We start from the raw sequence: 18,968 nt of genomic DNA, 5'->3' as shown, positions 1-18,968 counted from the left end.
AGCATGTAGAGATGGCAGTAGATATAAAGCAAAGAGCAGGTTCCTATTTTGGAACAAAACTTGGATGGGACTTAACATTAGAACTCTATTATTACAAGAGCTATAAAGAAAGCTCATTGGAATCTAAATCCAAATGAGGGAATACAGAGACACACAGTGAAGGTACACTTAGGTGCAATTTCATGCTGGTGATTTTTTGTTTAATGTAAGTAGCTAGTCTCAGAGCAGATTTTAAACCAAAAGTTGCATATTCATCAATACACACGATCAGAACGTAAGTGACTTAGCACATTTGTACACATGCTTACATAACCTTAGTGAGAAGTATTTACATGTTCAAAAAGTTTCATTTTAACAGTTGAAGTTTAACACATGAAAGCATATCAGCTACTACAAAAAATGCATAATGGGATCAGTTTTCCACAAGCATAAACACATTTTAAAGTACTTTCTGGGTATTTCTAATTAACTCCTTTCAATATGACCTTATGTAGCATTCTTTCAGTCATTACAAAATTGTTTTAATCATTTACTTATCTCTTTGCACGTGCATTGTCAATTCACAAAAACTATGATGAACTTTTACTCATACACAATTTTTATGCTCCAACGTAATTGCATACAATACTTAAACAAGTTCAGATGAAGTTCTCAAATACTTTGGTTTAAATCTTAGTTGGGGATAAATATTTGATGCAACAGAAATCACATCCTCCACCTTAACTTTGCTGAAGAAATGAAGACATTGACAGCATTCTTTGGTAAAAATACATTTGGGGCATTTTGTATGTATGTGCGTTTATCAACAAGTGGTCTCAGTGATGACTGCTGTAAATTGATAGTACAACAGTCAGTTATTCCTGATTTAGCGAGGAATATCAAAATTAACTTAATTTAGTAATCAACTATAATTGGCTGAGACAGCATCTGCAACAATAGTACTGTTGAAAAGAATTGTTTTTTATCACTTATCTTTTGTTATAAATACTTGTAGCCAGTCTATTATTTAGCAGTGACTATAGAAACATTGTTAGGATTCTGAAAAGTCACCTAACAGAGTCAAAGATGAACCAATATTTAACTGCACAGTATTTGTGCATCAATTACAATATGTACTAGGTAAAGGATATTAAAAAAAATTCAGTTAACTGCTACAAGAGAAGCTAGGCAAATATAAAACAGATCAGATATACAAGCATAACACTGAACATACTGTACTTTATTAGCACAAAAAAGCCATAACAAGGCACAGCAAGCAGAAAAATACACTGATAGAAGGGTTAGTGTTGCATACAAGAATAAACTTTCTTGTATTTGCAGCCAAAAGGTTCCCTAACTCACACAGTCACTGCCATGGAGAAGTAACAACATACCGTAGCAGCTGGTAAAGAAACTAGGGAGCACTTATTAAGTGGTACAAAACACTTTTAAAAAGGTGGTTGGAGATTCCAACACAAGTTTAGTGCAAAAACGTCAAGGACAGAACAGTTGGAAACTGTTAAGTGAATCAAACTTATTTAATCAATTTAATACTGGAAACTTCTGTCCAATATTAAAAATAAATGGAGTCAAACTTAGAATTTCAATTCCAAGTAGATTAGAATGGTATGTGCTGATACCATGTGAACAAATATCACAAAAAGGTGCTAAATGGAAAAATGTTATTTACAAATAAAAATAATAGTACCTTTGAAATCTGCTATTTAGTGCAGGTTAGTCTTTTTTTTGTTTAGAAACTGTATTTAAGTTATAATTCAGCTATGAACACTTTCAGCATAAACAATGTTAAATAGTGTTTTAAATTAAACATTTCTCCTCAACGTCATTTGCAACCGTGACAGATAGTTGTCAGGTCACTAATTCTTATATTTAGTTTTTAGCAAAGTTTACAGACTGGTTAACTAATGGCAATAATCAAATTTAAGCAGATTTTCATTTTTTTAAAATTTCAAGTAGCAGGTATTTAACTGCCTGTCCAAGATTGTATTAATCTTACTAATAATGTCACTTAAATCCATGAATGTTTTAAAGAGAAGTCCACTTCTGATCAGACATATTCAAGCCCTCATCTTTAGGAAACCTGGTGCACTAACTGTGATTAATTTTTAGTATAAAAAAATTCTTAATGGAACACAGGCTTCTCATGCTGCTAAACTGCACTTTGAAATGTTTTATTTATTAACATTTGGAAACTTGTTTGAAGGGAACAATTAAACTTTTCAAAGGAGGAAAGATTCTGTTGAAAAAATTTAAACACTACTCAAATCATTAAAATGTTCAACCAATAAAAAATTAACGTTTGTTCTTTAGCATTAGATGGAATGCCCCATAGTTGCTTCACCCAATTACTACAGCTACAAAAAAAGGAAAACATTTAGAAGTTAGCAAATTATTTTTATGTCGGTCTTAATGAAAAACATGTCGTTTTGTCTCTTATTGTTTCAAGAGGCATCACAACTTGATTTGTGTAACAGCAGACAGCATCTGACATGATACTAAACATCAAGCTTAAATACGGTATTGCAAAAAAGCTGATGTGCTTGCTGAGTTAAACTAATGCACACAAAAAAATGCATATTCAAGCAAGCCTGCTGGGGACTTTAGATTCTGTTTACTTTGTCTTAATAGGTTCCCGTTCCAACCATCGCACCCTAACTTTTTGTTTATAGTGATATTCCTTTAGAAAGTCTTGCAACATTGATGGTAAAGGAAGGCCATCAATTCCATCATACGTAGTGCACCTGCAGATTACTGCCCGGCAGATATACTGCAGACTAAAAGGAAAAGTCCTGTTCAGAGATACAGTAAGTAATGGTTCAAAAAACATGCAAGAGCTAGGGTCTTTATAATGTTCTAGAAGTCCTGTAACAGTGGAGGAGTGAAATACACAGGGATCATGAGCGTCAAAACTAAAATTGTGATTCCATTGCTCAATACGTGCATGGAGGGATCTGTTGTAACGACGGAAGCTCACAGAGAAGAGGTAGTCCTCTTGTGCAGAATCCCTGAGCAAAAAAGTGCCTTCAGGTTTGCCTTCCAGAAGTGCCTCCGCCTCATAGCGGTCCATCACACCCCAATAACATGGGTTACCTGTTATTTGAAGTAAGTCTGGCACAAGGCAGTGTATGTAATCAATCTGAGTATGTACTTTCCAAGCCCCTTGTCTGCTGCTATGGCCATGGCTCTCTCCAGACACCTGACGTTGCTTTTGCCTGCGTGACTGCAAGCAGAGGGTTGTTGTGTCCTCTTCAGAATCACAGTTTCCCTGTAGTGCTGCACTATTGTCCCCTGTAAGCTCAGTCATACCCGGGGCTAACTTTGGTCCCAGTTTATATAATGGATTAACCTGTGCTGTAGCTTCAAATGTATGTATTTGGGCATTAGGAGGGGGGTCAACCCCTTCTTCAATACTAAGCCTACGTCTTTCTCTAAGTCTATCTTCTTCATCTTCTGCAGAAATCAAGGAAGGATCAAATGTATCAAAAAAAGTTGAATGAGGGCTCACAGGAGCTGTATGTTGCTTAATCAGATGCCACTTTTGGGCAAGATCAGATCCAGCAGGGAAAGGACATTTCTCAAGCATTAATTCAGAGAGATGAATCTTTCTTTTATTAGAAAAGAGAGGTTTGGACTGTTTGCTATAAGTTCTCATGGGAAAACATAGCCCAACGGTATCCTGAAGCCGCTGTCGCAGAGTACGGCTACCTACAGTCCTGTTTGATACGCTGTCTGTATCATGAACGGAGCTCACACCGTATCTTCGCTCCCGCCTTTGCAAGCCGCTTCGTGTTCGACCAAATCTTTTATCATTATCCAAGGAGCTCTGGGTTTTCGTAGAACAGGAATGTTTCTTTTTCCCACCCCAAGGAGCATGCCGAGAGTAGGAATCCCTTCGTGCAAGTCTCGTTCCTGTGGCAACACACGAGTCATTATCTTTCTCAATGCTTATTTCGACAATTTGAGGGATGTCAGTGACACAATTCTGATTTCTCCTCACTGAATTCTTTGAAGGACTTAAACCTAGTTGTAAGGCAATGTTCTCTCTTAAAGGGCTGCTTGGTTGCTGTGGAGCCAAATCGGGTACATGGATCCTTCTCTCTTTAACAGATGAGCATCGAGTGGAGTCTACATCTATGTTTTCATTTCGGTTTCCACCTTCATGATTGAAGAGATTCTGGCATCTGTATTTGAAGTTGTTCCACATCTTTCCCACTTGATCCATGGATTATGTTACCTAAATTCAAAGAGGGGATGAAGAGATTTTAAATCAAAAAGTTAAAAAAAATTAAAAATAAAAAGACACCTATTCAATTAATAAAACAAAAACCTTAAATGAGTCAGTCAGAGGTATGGAGAAGATATAGTCAGCTGAAAGCTAGAACAGTTACAGCGCCTACACAGTTCTGTAGTGCTGTCTGCATTGCAGAAACAAAGCACAGAAAAGAAAAGAATGCAGTCAAGCACAAGTGACTAGTTTCCAAAAATAAATGTATAATAAAGAACATCTCACCTTACAAAAAGGCCCCCCACCTCACCAATATAGCCAAAAGCCCACAAAAGCATTCATGGAGGAAACAAGCATAATGGTAAGTTTTCCATTTTGGTATTTATATTTGATGGGCACTTAAACATCCATATAGAAAACCATGAAAGAACTATATAAAGCCACTATTGCAGAGGTTAATTGTGTATTCAAACCTAAAGTTTGTTATTTACATTTTTTAATTACAATATATTTAGAAGTTTCCAAGTCTTTATTTTGAGTGTCATATATTAGGTAACTGACTCCCTAGAGAGAGTTTCCAAGAAACTGTAGTAAAACAAATAATGAAAAATTAAGGATAAAGCCAGTGAGTAGACTCCAGTAGAGCAGTTATGAAATCAGGCACAAACACACTTTCCATCCCTGAAAGAGCAGTGGCCCTCTCTGCAAAAACAGTTAGATTCACAAACTAAACTGAAAAGTAAGGCCATGGTACAGAAAGTTTCAAGCTGTATTTGACAGACATGAGAACTCCAACTTCAAAATTCAAAGTTTTGATAGTAAGACTACAAAGCAGACAAGAGTCAATTCCCATGAGAAGCAGCAAGATACTCACAAAAGCTTATAGTTAGAAGTTGACTCCTAGGCATTTCATAGTTGAGGCTTTGCTTAACAAAAACCAGCATTTCTCAGTGATTATTTTAAAAAAACAAAAAAGTGGGAAAACCATGGAACTTCTGTTTTTACCTGTAGCATTATACAGAACTAGCTCTGCAGAGAGAGCAAGAGGTCATAGCGAGCCATTCTCCAAAACATTGTCAAAAACTAATACAAATATTAGCAGCATCCACACTGCAGTTGCTGCTTTAAAAGTCAAATTTGATAACCTAGAATCAAGGCATGAAGAACATGGGAGCTGTCTGGAATATTTTTATGAATCATATGTTCATTTAGTTTGATTGCTATTGTATTGTTTGCTACCAAAGAGTTAATTTCTGCTACACTGGGCAGAAAGACAATGGCTTTATTCAAAAGATAATACAAGTATCAAGTCTCTCTGGTGACTCCAAGGAAAGGAGGAATCAAGGTGGAAGAAAATGGGAACAAAGGACATGAGAAGCGGACTCAGGAGGTCCAACTCTCCAAGGGAGCAGGGGGCAGCTGGGCTCTGGCTGCCCTGCTTGCTTTCTTGTCAATTTCATGGCTCCACTGGAACTGTGAAATTGACAAGAGATCTAACAGCCAAAGTAAGTAACACTGTGTCCACACAGACACTGTGTAGCCCTAACTACACGAACGTAAGCCTCTTGTGGAGGAGAAGTTATTATGTCAATGTAGTATGGCACTTAGGCCTGGTCTACACTGGGGGGTGGGGGAAAGAGAATCGATCTAAGTTATGCAACTTCAGCTACCTGAATAATGTAGTGAACACATTGTGGTGAACACATTGTGAACACATTGAACACATTGTGGTGAGTCAACGGCTGACGCTCCCCTGTCAACTCCACCTGCGCCTCTCACTCCGGTGGAGTACCAGAGTCGACGGGAGAGCGCTCGGGGGGCGGAAGGGGGGGGGTTTCAATTTATTGCGTCTAGACTAGACATGACAAATCGACCCCCGCTGGATCCATCACTGCCTGCCGATCCAGCAGGTAATATAGACAAGCCCTTACATTGGTGGGACAAGACTGTAGTGTACACTCTGATGTAATTAGGTCGATGTAAGCTGCCTTACGGTGACCTAACTGTGCAGTGTAGACCGAGTCCTAGAAATAGCAGCCTTGAGAAACAGACACAGGGTCTACAGAGAAAGACTAACTTGGTCCACAAAAGAATTGGAAGTTTGGGGAGCAAGGAGGGGAGGTTGTTATATGAAGGCTAAGCTGGGCCTACCTAAATTTGGAGGAAAATGCTTTTAAATTTAGCTAAGACAATGGGTAGTTAGGCTTGTTGTTTTAACCTCTCCCTGATTTAAAAAAAATTATAGGAACTTAGCAAATAAGCTACTCTCTGCAACTGCATTTTGATACTGTTCACAGCTCCCTGAGGGAAGTCTTTAGCAGGAGCCAAATCCAATTGGACCCACTAGGTAACAAGATTGGTAAACAGGGGTGTTTGTAGCCTGGAGACCCAGCCTAAGAATGGGATGAGTCAAGGGATTCTCCTCAGGGAAGTACAGGCATGGGCCTGTATCTTGAAAGAGCTGCTCACAGAGACATTGAGTCAGGGGTCAAATGTATAGTTTAACCTTGTGTCACAGTTCCAGAGTAACAAACTTGGAGCACCCTACTGGCTGCTGTGGGAGTCCCAAGCAACAGGAACAGAAGCTTCTGCTAAAACATCTTGAGAAGGAATAAAAAGAGCAAATCAGTAGTCTTCATACAACTTCATAAAAAGAAAAATATAAGCATTGAGTGGAGATTCTGGAAAAATAAAATTAGAGCTAAAATGTTAATACTTATTAGGCTCCCTGAAATTTCTGGAACAAACTATCTAAAACACTGAGTCCCCAGTGTTTGGCAACTACATAGTGCTAAAGATCCAACCTAGTAAAAGAGCATAAAAGGAGAGAAAACAAAGATCACTGAGAAAGGAGAGACATCACTGTTTATCATTATGGACATAGATGACAATGTTAGCGGCTGCTATGAAAGCGAAGAGATAGTTTAAGAATCATAGAAGATTAGGGTTGGAAGAGACCTCAGGAGGTCATCTAGTCCAACCCCAACTAAATCATCCCAGCCAGGGCTTTGTCAAGCCAGGCCTTAAAAACCTTTAAGGATGGAGAGTCTATCACCTCCATAGGTGACCCATTCCAATGCTTCACCACCCTCCTAGTGAAATAGTTTTCACTAACATCCAACCTAGACCACCCCCACTGCAACTTGAGACCATTGCTTCTTGTTCTGTCATCTGCCACCACTGAGAACAGCCTAGCTTCATCCTCTTTGGAACCTAACCTAAAGAAGATCCTATAAACTTCTCCCCTTATTTAAGCCTGACAGAATAAGCCCTGGTCTACACTAGGACTTTAAGTCGAATTTAGCAGCGTTAAATCGATGTAAACCTGCACCCGTCCACACAATGAAGCCCTTTATTTCGACTTAAAGGGCTCTCAAAATCTATTTCCTTACTCCACCCCTGACAAGTGGATTAGCGCTTAAATCGACGTTGCTGGCTCGAATTTGGGGTACTGTGGACACAATTCGATGGTATTGGCCTCCGGGAGCTAACCCAGAGTGCTCCATTATGACCGCTCTGGACAGCACTCTCAACTCAGATGCACTGGCCAGGTAGACAGGAAAAGAACCGCGAACTTTTGAATCTCATTTCCTGTTTGGCCAGCGTGGCAAGCTGCAGGCGACCATGCAGAGCTCATCAGCACAGGTGACCATGATGGAGTCCCAGAATCGCAAAAGAGCTCCAGCATGGACCGAACGGGAGGTACGGGATCTGATCGCTGTTTGGGGAGAGGAATCCGTGCTATCAGAACTCCGTTCCAGTTTTCGAAATGCCAAAACCTTTGTCAAAATCTCCCAGGGCATGAAGGACAGAGGCCATAACAGGGACCCGAAGCAGTGCCGCGTGAAACTGAAGGAGCTGAGGCAAGCCTACCAGAAAACCAGAGAGGCGAACAGCCGCTCTGGGTCAGAGCCCCAAACATGCCGCTTCTATGATGAGCTGCATGCCATTTTAGGGGGTTCAGCCACCACTACCCCAGCCATGTTGTTTGACTCCTTCAATGGAGATGGAGGCAATACGGAAGCAGGTTTTGGGGACGAAGAAGATGATGATGATGAGGTTGTAGATAGCTCACAGCAAGCAAGCGGAGAAACTGGTTTTCCCGACAGCCAGGAACTGTTTCTCACCCTAGACCTGGAGCCAGTACCCCCTGAACCCACCCAAGGCTGCCTCCTGGACCCAGCAGGCGGAGAAGGGACCTCTGGTGAGTGTACCTTTTAAAATACTATACATGGTTTAAAAGCAAGCATGTGAAAGGATTACTTTGCCCTGGCATTTGCGGTTCTCCTAGATGTAGTCCTAAAGCCTTTGCAAAAGGTTTCTGGGGAGGGCAGCCTTATTGCGTCCTTCATGGTAGGACACTTTACCACTCCAGGCCAGTAACACGTACTCGGGAAACATTGTAGAAACACAGCATTGCAGTGTATGTTTGCTGGCATTCAAACAACATCCGTTCTTTATCTCTGTGTTATCCTCAGGAGAGTGAGATCTAATTCATGGTCACCTGGTTGAAATAGAGTGCTTTTCTTCATGGGACACTCAGAGGAGCCCATTCCTGCTGGGCTGTTTGCCTGTGGCTAAACAGAAATGTTCCCCGCTGTTAGCCACAGGGAGGGGGGAAGGTTGAGGGGGTAGTCACACGGTGGGAGGAGGCAAAATGCGACCTTGTAACGAAAGCACATGTGCTATGTATGTAATGTTAACAGCAAGGTTTACACTCTTTCAGGGTAGCCACTGTTTTATAAAATGTGTCTTTTTAAATACCGTTGTCCCTTTTTTTTTCTCCACCAGCTGCATGTGTTTCAATGATCACAGGATCTTCTCCTTCCCAGAGGCTAGTGAAGCTTAGAAAGAAAAAAAAAACGCACTCGCGATGAAATGTTCTCCGAGCTCATGCTGTCCTCCCACACTGACAGAGCACAGACGAATGCGTGGAGGCAAATAATGTCAGAGTGCAGGAAAGCACAAAATGACCGGGAGGAGAGGTGGCGGGCTGAAGAGAGTAAGTGGCGGGCTGAAGACAGGGCTGAAGCTCAAATGTGGCGGCAGCGTGATGAGAGGAGGCAGGATTCAATGCTGAGGCTGCTGCAGGAACAAACCAGTATGCTCCAGTGTATGGTTGAGCTGCAGCAAAGGCAGCTGGAGCACAGACTGCCACTGCTGCCCCTCTGTAACCAACCGCCCTCCTCCCCAAGTTCCATAGCCTCCACAGCCAGACACCCAAGAACGCGGTGGGGGGGCCTCCGGCCAACCAGCCACTCCACCACAGAGGATTGCCCAAAAAAAAGAAGGCTGGCATTCAATAAATTTTAAAGTTGTAAACTTTTAAAGTGCTGTGCTTAAAGTGCTGTGTGGCATTTTCCTTCCCTCCTCCACCACCCCTCCTGGGCTACCTTGGTAGTCATCCCCCTATTTGTGTGATGAATGAATAAAGAATGCATGAATGTGAAGCAACAATGACTTTATTGCCTCTGCAAGCGGTGATTGAAGGGAGGAGGGGCGGGTGGTTAGCTTACAGGGAAGTAGAGTGAACCACGGGGCGGGGGGTTTCATCAAGGAGAAACAAACAGAACTTTCACACCGTAGCCTGGCCAGTCATGAAACTGGTTTTCAAAGCTTCTCTGATGCGTACCGCGCCCTCCTGTGCTCTTCTAACCGCCCTGGTGTCTGGCTGCGCGCAACCAGCAGCCAGGCGATTTGCCTCAACCTCCCACCCCGCCATAAACGTCTCCCCCTTACTCTCACAGATATTGTGGAGCACACAGCAAGCAGTAATAACAGTGGGAATATTGGTTTCGCTGAGGTCTAAGCGAGTCAGTAAACTGCGCCAGCGCGCCTTTAAATGTCCAAATGCACATTCTACCACCATTCTGCACTTGCTCAGCCTGTAGTTGAACAGCTCCTGACTACTGTCCAGGGTGTCTGTGTACGGCTTCATGAGCCATGGCATTAAGGGGTAGGCTGGGTCCCCAAGGATAACTGTAGGCATTTCAACATCCCCAACAGTTATTTTCTGGTCTGGGAATAAAGTCCCTTCCTGCAGCTTTTGAAACAGACCAGAGTTCCTGAAGATGCGAGCATCATGCACCTTTCCCGGCCATCCCACGTTGATGTTGGTGAAACGTCCCTTGTGATCCACCAGAGCTTGCAGCACTATCGAAAAGTACCCCTTGCGGTTTATGTACTCGCCGGCTTGGTGCTCCGGTGCCAAGATAGGGATATGGGTTCCGTCTATAGCCCCACCACAGTTAGGGAATCCCACTGCAGCAAAGCCATCCACTATGACCTGCACATTTCCCAGGGTCACTACCCTTGATATCAGCAGATCTTTGATTGCGTGGGCTACTTGCATCACAGCAGCCCCCACAGTAGATTTGCCCACTCCAAATTGATTCCCAACTGACCGGTAGCTGTCTGGCGTTGCAAGCTTCCACAGGGCTATCGCCACTCGCTTCTCAACTGTGAGGGCTGCTCTCATCTTGGTATTCATGCGCCTCAGGGCAGGGGAAAGCAAGTCACAAAGTTCCATGAAAGTGCCCTTACACATGCGAAAGTTTTGCAGCCACTGGGAATCGTCCCAGACCTGCAACACTATGCGGTCCCACCAGTCTGTGCTTGTTTCCCGAGCCCAGAATCGGCGTTCCACAGCATGAACCTGCCCCATTAGCACCATGATGCATGCATTGGCAGGGCCCATGCTTTCAGAGAAATCTGTGTCCATGTCCTGATCACTCACGTGACCGCGCTGACGTCGCCTCCTTGCCCGGTATTGCTTTGCCAGGTTCTGGTGCTGCATTTACTACTGGATAATGCGTGTGGTGTTTAATGTGCTCCTAATTGCCAAAGTGAGCTGAGCGGCCTCCATGCTTGCCTTGGTATGGCGTCCGCACAGAAAAAAGGCGCGGAACGATTGTCTGCCGTTGCTCTGATGGAGGGAGGGGTGACTGACGACACGGCTTACAGGGTTGGCTTCAGGGAGCTAAAATCAACAAAGGGGGTGCATGTACATCAAGGAGTATTTCAGGCAGGACTGCACGGAGGGTTCCAATAAGAAATGGTGCACCTAAGTTATCGTTCTTATTGGAACAAGGAGGTTAGCCTGGCCTCTGATTGATACATAGCTAGATTTACCTCGCTGCACCTTCTCTGTGAGTGACTGCAGTGTGATCTAGAAGAATGAGTCCCCTAGACAGGGGAGGAGGCAAATGAGTACAAAACAAATCTGGTCTATTTCTTGTTCTGAGCCACTCCATCTATCTTTTACATCTTTGGCTGGCAGCAGACGGTGCAGAAGGACCGCATGCCATCCACATCTCATGGCTGCTCGGCAGAAGATGGTACAGTACGACTGCTAGCCATCTTCATCTCTTGCCTGCCTGGCAGAAGATGGTACAGTACAACTGCTAGCAGTCCGTATCGCCTGCCCGCTCACCATAAGACGGTTCAATAGGACTGGCTGCAGGACTAAAGAGAATGACCTGGTCAAGTCACTCCAAATTTAGTCCCTGCGCCCATGTCTGCCCAGGTGCTCCCAGCCGACGTGGCCAGGAGCACCTCGGACACGACGAGGACGACTACCAGTCGTATTGCACCGTCTGCTGCCAGAAGGCAATGGGTTGCTGCTACTGTGCAGCAAAGCCGTACCGCGTCTGCCAGCACCCAGGAGACATAGGGTGACGGTTACCTGAGCGGGCTCCATGCTTGCCGTGGTATGGCGTCTGCACAGGTAACTCAGGAAAAAAGGTGCGAAATGATTGTCTGCCCTTGCTTTCACGGAGGGAGGGAGGGAACGGGGGCCTGACGATATGTACCCAGAACCACCCGCGACAATGTTTTAGCCCCATCAGGCATTGGGATCTCAACCCAGAATTCCAATGGGCAGCGGAGACTGCGGGAACTGTGGGATAGCTACCCACAGTGCAACGCTCCGGAAGTCGACTCTAGCCTCGGTACTGTGGAAGCGCTCCGCCGAGTTAATGCACTTTATGCACTTAGAGCATTTTCTGTGGGGACACACACACTCGAATATATAAAACCGATTTCTAAAAAAACGACTTCTATAAATTCGACCTTATTCCGTAATGTAGACATACCCTAAGGCACAAAGAAGGGAACAGGTCCCTTTTCAGAAAGTCTTTAAAACAGGAAGACTTTTTACCTTAACTTCAGGCCAAGCATACAGAAGAAATGTTTATGAGGGTGCAATGAATTCAGAATTGCATTTTCTAAGCAAGCTGATTTACGAAGATACCACATGGGAAGTTGTCCAGGATTCAAAACGATACAGAGCTAGAGAGAGTGGCATCTTTTACTTCCTGTAAGGCTATTAGTCAAGTCATATAAACTAAAATGGATAAGTCTGATGTGTTTGAAATTTCTTGTAACTACTATGTGAGCTGCAAGTTCCTCCCTATAGCTATCTCTGAAGTGATTGCAGGTATGCAGAAAGTGTACTCTTTTGAATTGGTGCTCTGAGAATTAGGTCCAGAGATTATTTGCTTCTAAGTGGTGTTAAATATAATGGATACCCTTCTTACTCAGAAAAGACATATAAACCACTATGTCCTGTCTTGAGACTGTATCTCACCACGTATGTTCTGGACTCCTTCCAAGCTGCGGATAACATGATTACTATAAAAAGAAAGACAGTTAAATGATATTTTGAGTAGGTTAAAATATATATTTTTACCTAGAAATTTAAGATTTGTCACCAGACTATCAAGAGACTTTACAATAAAGTATATTTAAACTTATGTATGCAACGGCTTATGTTCAGACAGTTTATCATACCAAACAAAAACCTTGAAGGCTTTTCCTTTTTTAAGTCTGTTAATACTTGTAGTGAGACAGGACTTTGCAGAAGATCCCAAAATGAATCTTTTTAAACAGATCAAGGCTAGAAGCATCTGGATCCTTGAGGCTTCTAAAGCTGTGGACATACTTGTATAGACCTTGTGGGAAATGTTGCTATACATTTGGTCTCACATCTAAAAGCAGTGATTCCCAAGCTCTAGTCTACAGAAGCACTTGGTGGCTTGAAGAGCTAGCTGATCACTTGATGCTGGCTCTCCTTATTTCCAGCTGTTACATCACATCAAAAGGCAGCTAAAAATATATACTTTCCTACTATTACTCTTCCAGGTAAGCAACTGCTGTAGTTGCCACATGGATGTTATTCATTGTAAAGCAAAGGGGATGGTGACCCATGCACTTAAAATATGGCAAGGAAGGTTAGCCACAAGAAAAATCTATTTAAGATGAGGTCACAGTATACTATGAAAGTTTAGGGGTGGGTTTTCCAAAATGATGCTATATGTTTCATTTCTGGTCTCCAAGAATCGGTAAGAGGATTTCAGGAGGAGAACAGTACTCAATACTCTCAGCTGCTAGATAGAATTTTAATGGCAACAGGCAGGACTAACAACTGAATGATTTAATCTACTGATTCCTCACCCCAAACCCCCAGCCTGTAGTAATAAGAGTGAACTTAAAATATTACTGAATTACAAGGGAATTATTTGAATAAAAGGCAGATTTACCAGAATTAGGAATGTGGCATAGCAATTAAAGAATCAAAAAGATATGAATATTCACAGATGGGGCTATGGACCAGAGTGATTAAAAAGACCAGATTTTCAAAAGCTCTAAGCATCTTCACTTCCCATTTACTTGAGTGGGAGCTGAGGTTGCTCAGCACATCTGAAAGGCAGGCCACCAGTGAAAATCTTAAAGTTTTTCCAACACATCCTTCCCCCAAAACAACCCCTCCAAAGAACCACAAATATAAAATAGTGGTAAAACCTGGATTAAACTGCGGGACAGAAAACCTGTTTAAATATAAAACTATCAAAAAAGTGCGAGACAGACAGGTTTTTATGAATTTTAAAGAGAATGCATATCTGCCTTACACAAATGAAAGTCCTATGTTACTTAAAACATTTGCTCTACTGAATACATTTGGCAGAGAGGCTGATTACACACTGTTTTAATTCATTAAAATCTAAAAAATGCATGGCATCTTATCTTGAAGCTTTGGATTTAACAATATTTTTATTTAAACCTTACCTGTCTCCCCTTCATTCTTCAAACCTGCTCCAAAAGGTGAAGGAGCAACTCACTTCCTATAAGTTATCAACACTATTAGCTGCTTTGACATAGGCCTGCTCTACAAGCCTTTCTGAGACCACCATGCAGAATGGCTACTTTGGGAACCCATCTTAGCTAATTGAAGAGAGTTTTTGGAACTTGAGCACTTATCAGAGTTAAAGTTTTGTGTCCCATACTGGAACAAGGCTCAAGTCTTTCTTCAAATAGTATTTAAAGCCAGATTCAAATAATTTCAGATGCTCAATTTTAAAGTTCAACAGATTTTCTGTTTCCAGGGTTTCCTGGGCTGCCACTACATTGACAAAACATGGATTACTTCTTCAGCAGCTCAAAAGCCATCTCCATAAAAAGTTAACATTGCCAGTAGTTTGTTTTTTTTGCTGGGGTGTAAAACACCACTCTACAATTTGCCAGAACTTGCTAATCTTTTGGAATGTACTTGCTATCGGTGATCTTCACTGCAGTGCAGTACAGTTTTTAAACAACCCTCAAATACCTTTTATAAAATAGATAAGCAAGAGGATTATTTCTACTACACTTCCTTGAGTTTTCACTACCTGTTATGTGTAGTCATTTACACCTGTGTAAAATGAGCACACAGTGAGTATAAAATGCTAGCATCATAATGTTTCACTGTAATGTCATGTTTTACTCCCACTTTGCACAAGTGCATACAGATGTAAGTGTGACATTCTATACCTTGGGGGACCGCCCTGTAATCTCCATATTCCTCATTTATATATAATTGTGATCTTGCAGATAAAGCAGGTCGTGTCAGGTATCAGGGGAAAGATTATGATCTGCTGAAAGTTATTTTTCTGTCCATACAGGTACAGCATTAATGGACATGAAATTATGAGAATTGTGTTGTATGGTTGTCACTAAAACATGCTGCAAGTTGGAGAATCAGCCAGATATTAGCTCCCCAGAGGCAACAGCAAAGTAACCAATGCCCAGGCAGGGTGTCAAAACAACCCACCACCAGCCATTGTCCAGCAAGGGAGCTACAACTCAGTGACTCACCTGCATGAGACCACACAAGGGAAATTGCTCAACCTTGCCTGGGGACTCAGCACTGCCCGCCAGACATGCCTCAACTTGTATTCTCCAAGCACATGGACGAAGGGTATAAAACAGAACACAGCAGACCCATGCTTTGCCTTTCTCCTGCCCCTAACTATGCTGCAAGCAACCAAGACTGTTAGGAGTCCTGCCAGATCATGTCCTAATTCTTATGGATTGTTCTCTCAATCCTTTTCTGTAATTAGTTGCTACACCAGCTGTAACTACTATGAAAATTCTGTGCTAAGTTTGTTTATCCCGTTGTCTGTCAAAAAGGTGCAAGTTTACCTGACTCCAATTAGTTGAGATGGGAAATAAAATTTGAACTGAAAGTACAAAGATTGTATACTGTATCATGTCCACAAAAGCCAAAATAACTTACCTCAATGTAATCCCAATATAGAGAACTGTGCATATTGAAAAAAGGCAGAGTTTTAGTTCTTGTATTTCTCAGTCACATGATAACTATTTCAAACTCTGGGAAAGCAACTTCTCATAAGTCAATTCTAAAAACATATCTATATTTACACTAAACATGGATCAGGTTACAAGTGACAGATTGTTATGGCTTTGTTGCATCAGAAAAATTAATCTTCTAAAAAAAATTGTACAAGGGTTCAATACAAAAGTATGCCAAGTGGAATAAAATGCTTAACGGCACTGTAGCAAATCATTTTAGGGTTGGCAAGGCAGGGATGAAATAGTATGGCTCAACTGCTTCACCTATGCCCCCCAATGAGTGCGTTGACAAGTAATAGGTGAAAAGCATAATGATACCAAAACAAAGCAAAGTGTTTGATATGGAGGCTCTCAAAAACCTAGTACCAAGAACCACATACAGTAAGATCTGAGATATGAAAAATGGGCTAACCTCTTCTTAGATTGGTGGTGCACAATTACTTCCCAAGGGTATGCCTGAACTGGGAACACTACAAAGAATGACAATGCTCGGTATTCAAGACAAAATAAAAATTCCCTATTTACCTACTTTCATCTTTAGTTTTTCCACAGCAGACAACACAGGTGACCACAGATTTCCTTCCCCCCCCCATACAAATTAAAAAATTTGTCCTTGCAGAATTACACTACATTTTTAATTTAGTTTGCTAATTCCCAGTAAGGAATGAGGAAAGGAATCAGCATGCTCCCTACTTTATCTAGCATGATTTTTTTAAAAAATAAAGCACTATATGGGAGTTATTTGACTGTCCTCTGCAGTATCCAGATTGTATAAAACTTAAAACTGCAGCTAAAATCTTTATTACAGTCACATGGCAGAAACCCGATAGGAACAGTCCAGGGACTCAGGTCTTTTTTCCTTTTTTTGGGGGTGGGAGGGGAGGGAGAGGAATCAGCCCACTTTTATTAAGGTGCTTTACTTAGAAAACTTTGGCCTGTATGGCTAAGCTGCTTGAAAAAGCCTTCACATGATTTGCCTCAAACACCCCTCCAATCTTGGGTAACAAGGAGAGTGGAAAGGTAAATGAAGGAAGAAACAGACAGGTTACCTAAAGTGTGACTGAAGAAAGGAGGAAGAGGCTGAAATTGAAACTTATGAAACAGCAAGTTCCTTCCCCACTCTCAAATTCCAAAAATAATGAATCACTGTTGCAATATTGGTGATACAATGACAAAACATATATGCAAGTTCATATCCTTCCAAAACAAATAATTGGTTGTTTTAAGAGCAGTGGTCGTCAACCTTTTTAAGCACAAGATCACTTTTTGAATTTAAGTGCAACCCAGGATCTACCTCAAAGAAAATGTACAAATAACAGTAATCACACAAACCTAAATACCCTTGCCCCGCCCCTTCCCCAAGGCCCCATGCCACTCACTCCATTCCCTCCCCCACCCTCACTCACTTTGACCAGGCTGGGACAGGGGGTTGGGGTGTGGGCTCTGGGCTGGGGCTGAGGGGTTCAGAGTGTGGGAGGGGCTCTTGGCTGAGCCTGGTGCAGGAGGTGGTTCAGGGTGCAGGCTCTGGGAGGGGGCTGAGACAGGAGGTTGGGGTGCAAGAGGGGATGCGGGCCCTAAGAGGGAGTTTGCATGCAGTGGGGAGTTCGGGCTGGGGTATGGGAGGGATTTGGGGTGCAGGCTCCAGCGAGGTGCCGCTTAGCTCAGGTGGCGCCCAGGCAGCAGCACAGTGGGGCTAAGGCAGGCTCCCTGCCTGCCCTGGCCCTGCTCCCAGAAGCAGCTGGCATGTCCAGCAGCAGCTCCTGGATGGGGGAAGGGGGCACACGCTGCCCGTCTGCAGGCACTGCCCCCGTAGCTCCCATTGGCCGCAGATCCCCATTCCTGGTCAATGGGAGCTGCGAGGGTGGTGCCTGCAGGTGAGGGCAGCACGCAGAGACCTCCTGCCTCCCCTGCCAGGGGCCCACAAGAATGTGCCAGCTGCTTCTGGAACTGGCATGGGGCCAGAGCAGGCAGGGAGCTTGCCTTAGCCCTGCTGCGCTGCAGGACTGTTAGCAGCCAATCTCCCAGTTCAGCTACCGGAAGGTTGGCAACCCTAGACTGAGATCGTCTACCAGAAGCTCCAAGATCGACCAGTTGATTGTGATCTACTGGTTGGTGACCTCTGTTTTAAGAGGAACTCTCTGCTTTACTTGAAAGTGATACTTTGTATCAAAAACAGTCTCTGAAGATAGGGTTATTTAAACTGACAAATTTCCGAACTTACATAGTCTCCTAGCCAACCATAGCTGCTATAAAACAAACAGAGGGAAGATGTCTCTTACAGAGGTTTCATGAGGGTCTTGTAGGACCAGTTTGAGACACCACTGATTTTTTTTTAAGTGTAAGCAGGGTCTGAGTGAGCTCTCCCCTAACAGCTAGCTGGGAGGTGGAGAGACTTCAGGAGCAAACTGTATTTCTATGAACACACCTACTCTGCCTCGATATCCAGCAGATAGAACTGTGTTGCTCAAAATGATCAACTTTGGCTGGTGTTGGGTTACAAATCACTTTAGTACTAAATGCAGGGGTAGTGAAAGGTTATCAATGTAGTTGTCTTTGTTGTATGACTAAAGCGGAGCAGAACAGTGCTTAACCTGTCCTGATTGAGGAGGTCACCTTCAGCTGAAAGGACCTCGCTAAGCCAGGGGCTCAAATGCCAGACCGCTGTGAAAGTAAGAGGGGTGGGGACAGGTGTCTCAGCCAGAAAGTTTGGACTCTGCCTAAGGGTCCCCGGTCTGGTTTAACCTGTTCCTCCCCTCTGTTCTATGGAGCCTATTTAGCTCTAACTTTTGAGCCTTTTGTTATGTTAAGTGCTTACTAGAGCTGAAATCACTTGTGGTGGGACAGCATTTCTGCCCACCCTGCTTCAGGTTCCCCCAAGAGCTGACAATCACTAAGAGCTGGGTGAAACCTTAAGAGACTGACTTTCAGAGGTCATAGCAGAAGGCAGCCAGCAGGAGCAGCAAGCAAGCAGCCAGCCGGCGGAGCGGCTGGCTAGAGAAAGTGCAGAGAGTGGAGCAAGCAAGGTGTCTTCTTCCCTGGGAGGGAGGTGAACTCACACAGATGCACCTCTGAACCCTTGGTCCTCACTGACCAAGGACATCTACAGTGAGAGGGG

General features: G+C 43.1%; 1 protein-coding gene across 1 annotated transcript in view; it reads right to left on the bottom strand.

Moving 5' to 3' along the window:
* Positions 1-173: 173 nt before the first annotated feature.
* The window catches only part of SOCS5 (suppressor of cytokine signaling 5), a 52,652-nt gene continuing 33,857 nt past the window's right edge, over positions 174-18,968 (bottom strand). The window contains exon 2 of the mRNA XM_048842841.2: positions 174-4,234. Within this exon, the coding sequence (XP_048698798.1) occupies positions 2,612-4,222 (1,611 nt within the window). The 5' untranslated portion in view covers positions 4,223-4,234 and the 3' untranslated portion in view covers positions 174-2,611. The remainder of the gene's footprint in view (positions 4,235-18,968) is intronic.

This window comes from Caretta caretta, chromosome 3, assembly GCF_965140235.1.
Source record: "Caretta caretta isolate rCarCar2 chromosome 3, rCarCar1.hap1, whole genome shotgun sequence".
NCBI lineage: Eukaryota > Metazoa > Chordata > Testudines > Cheloniidae > Caretta > Caretta caretta.
The sequence above is the reverse complement of the archived record's forward strand: the minus strand, read 5'-3'. Positions and strand labels throughout refer to the sequence as shown.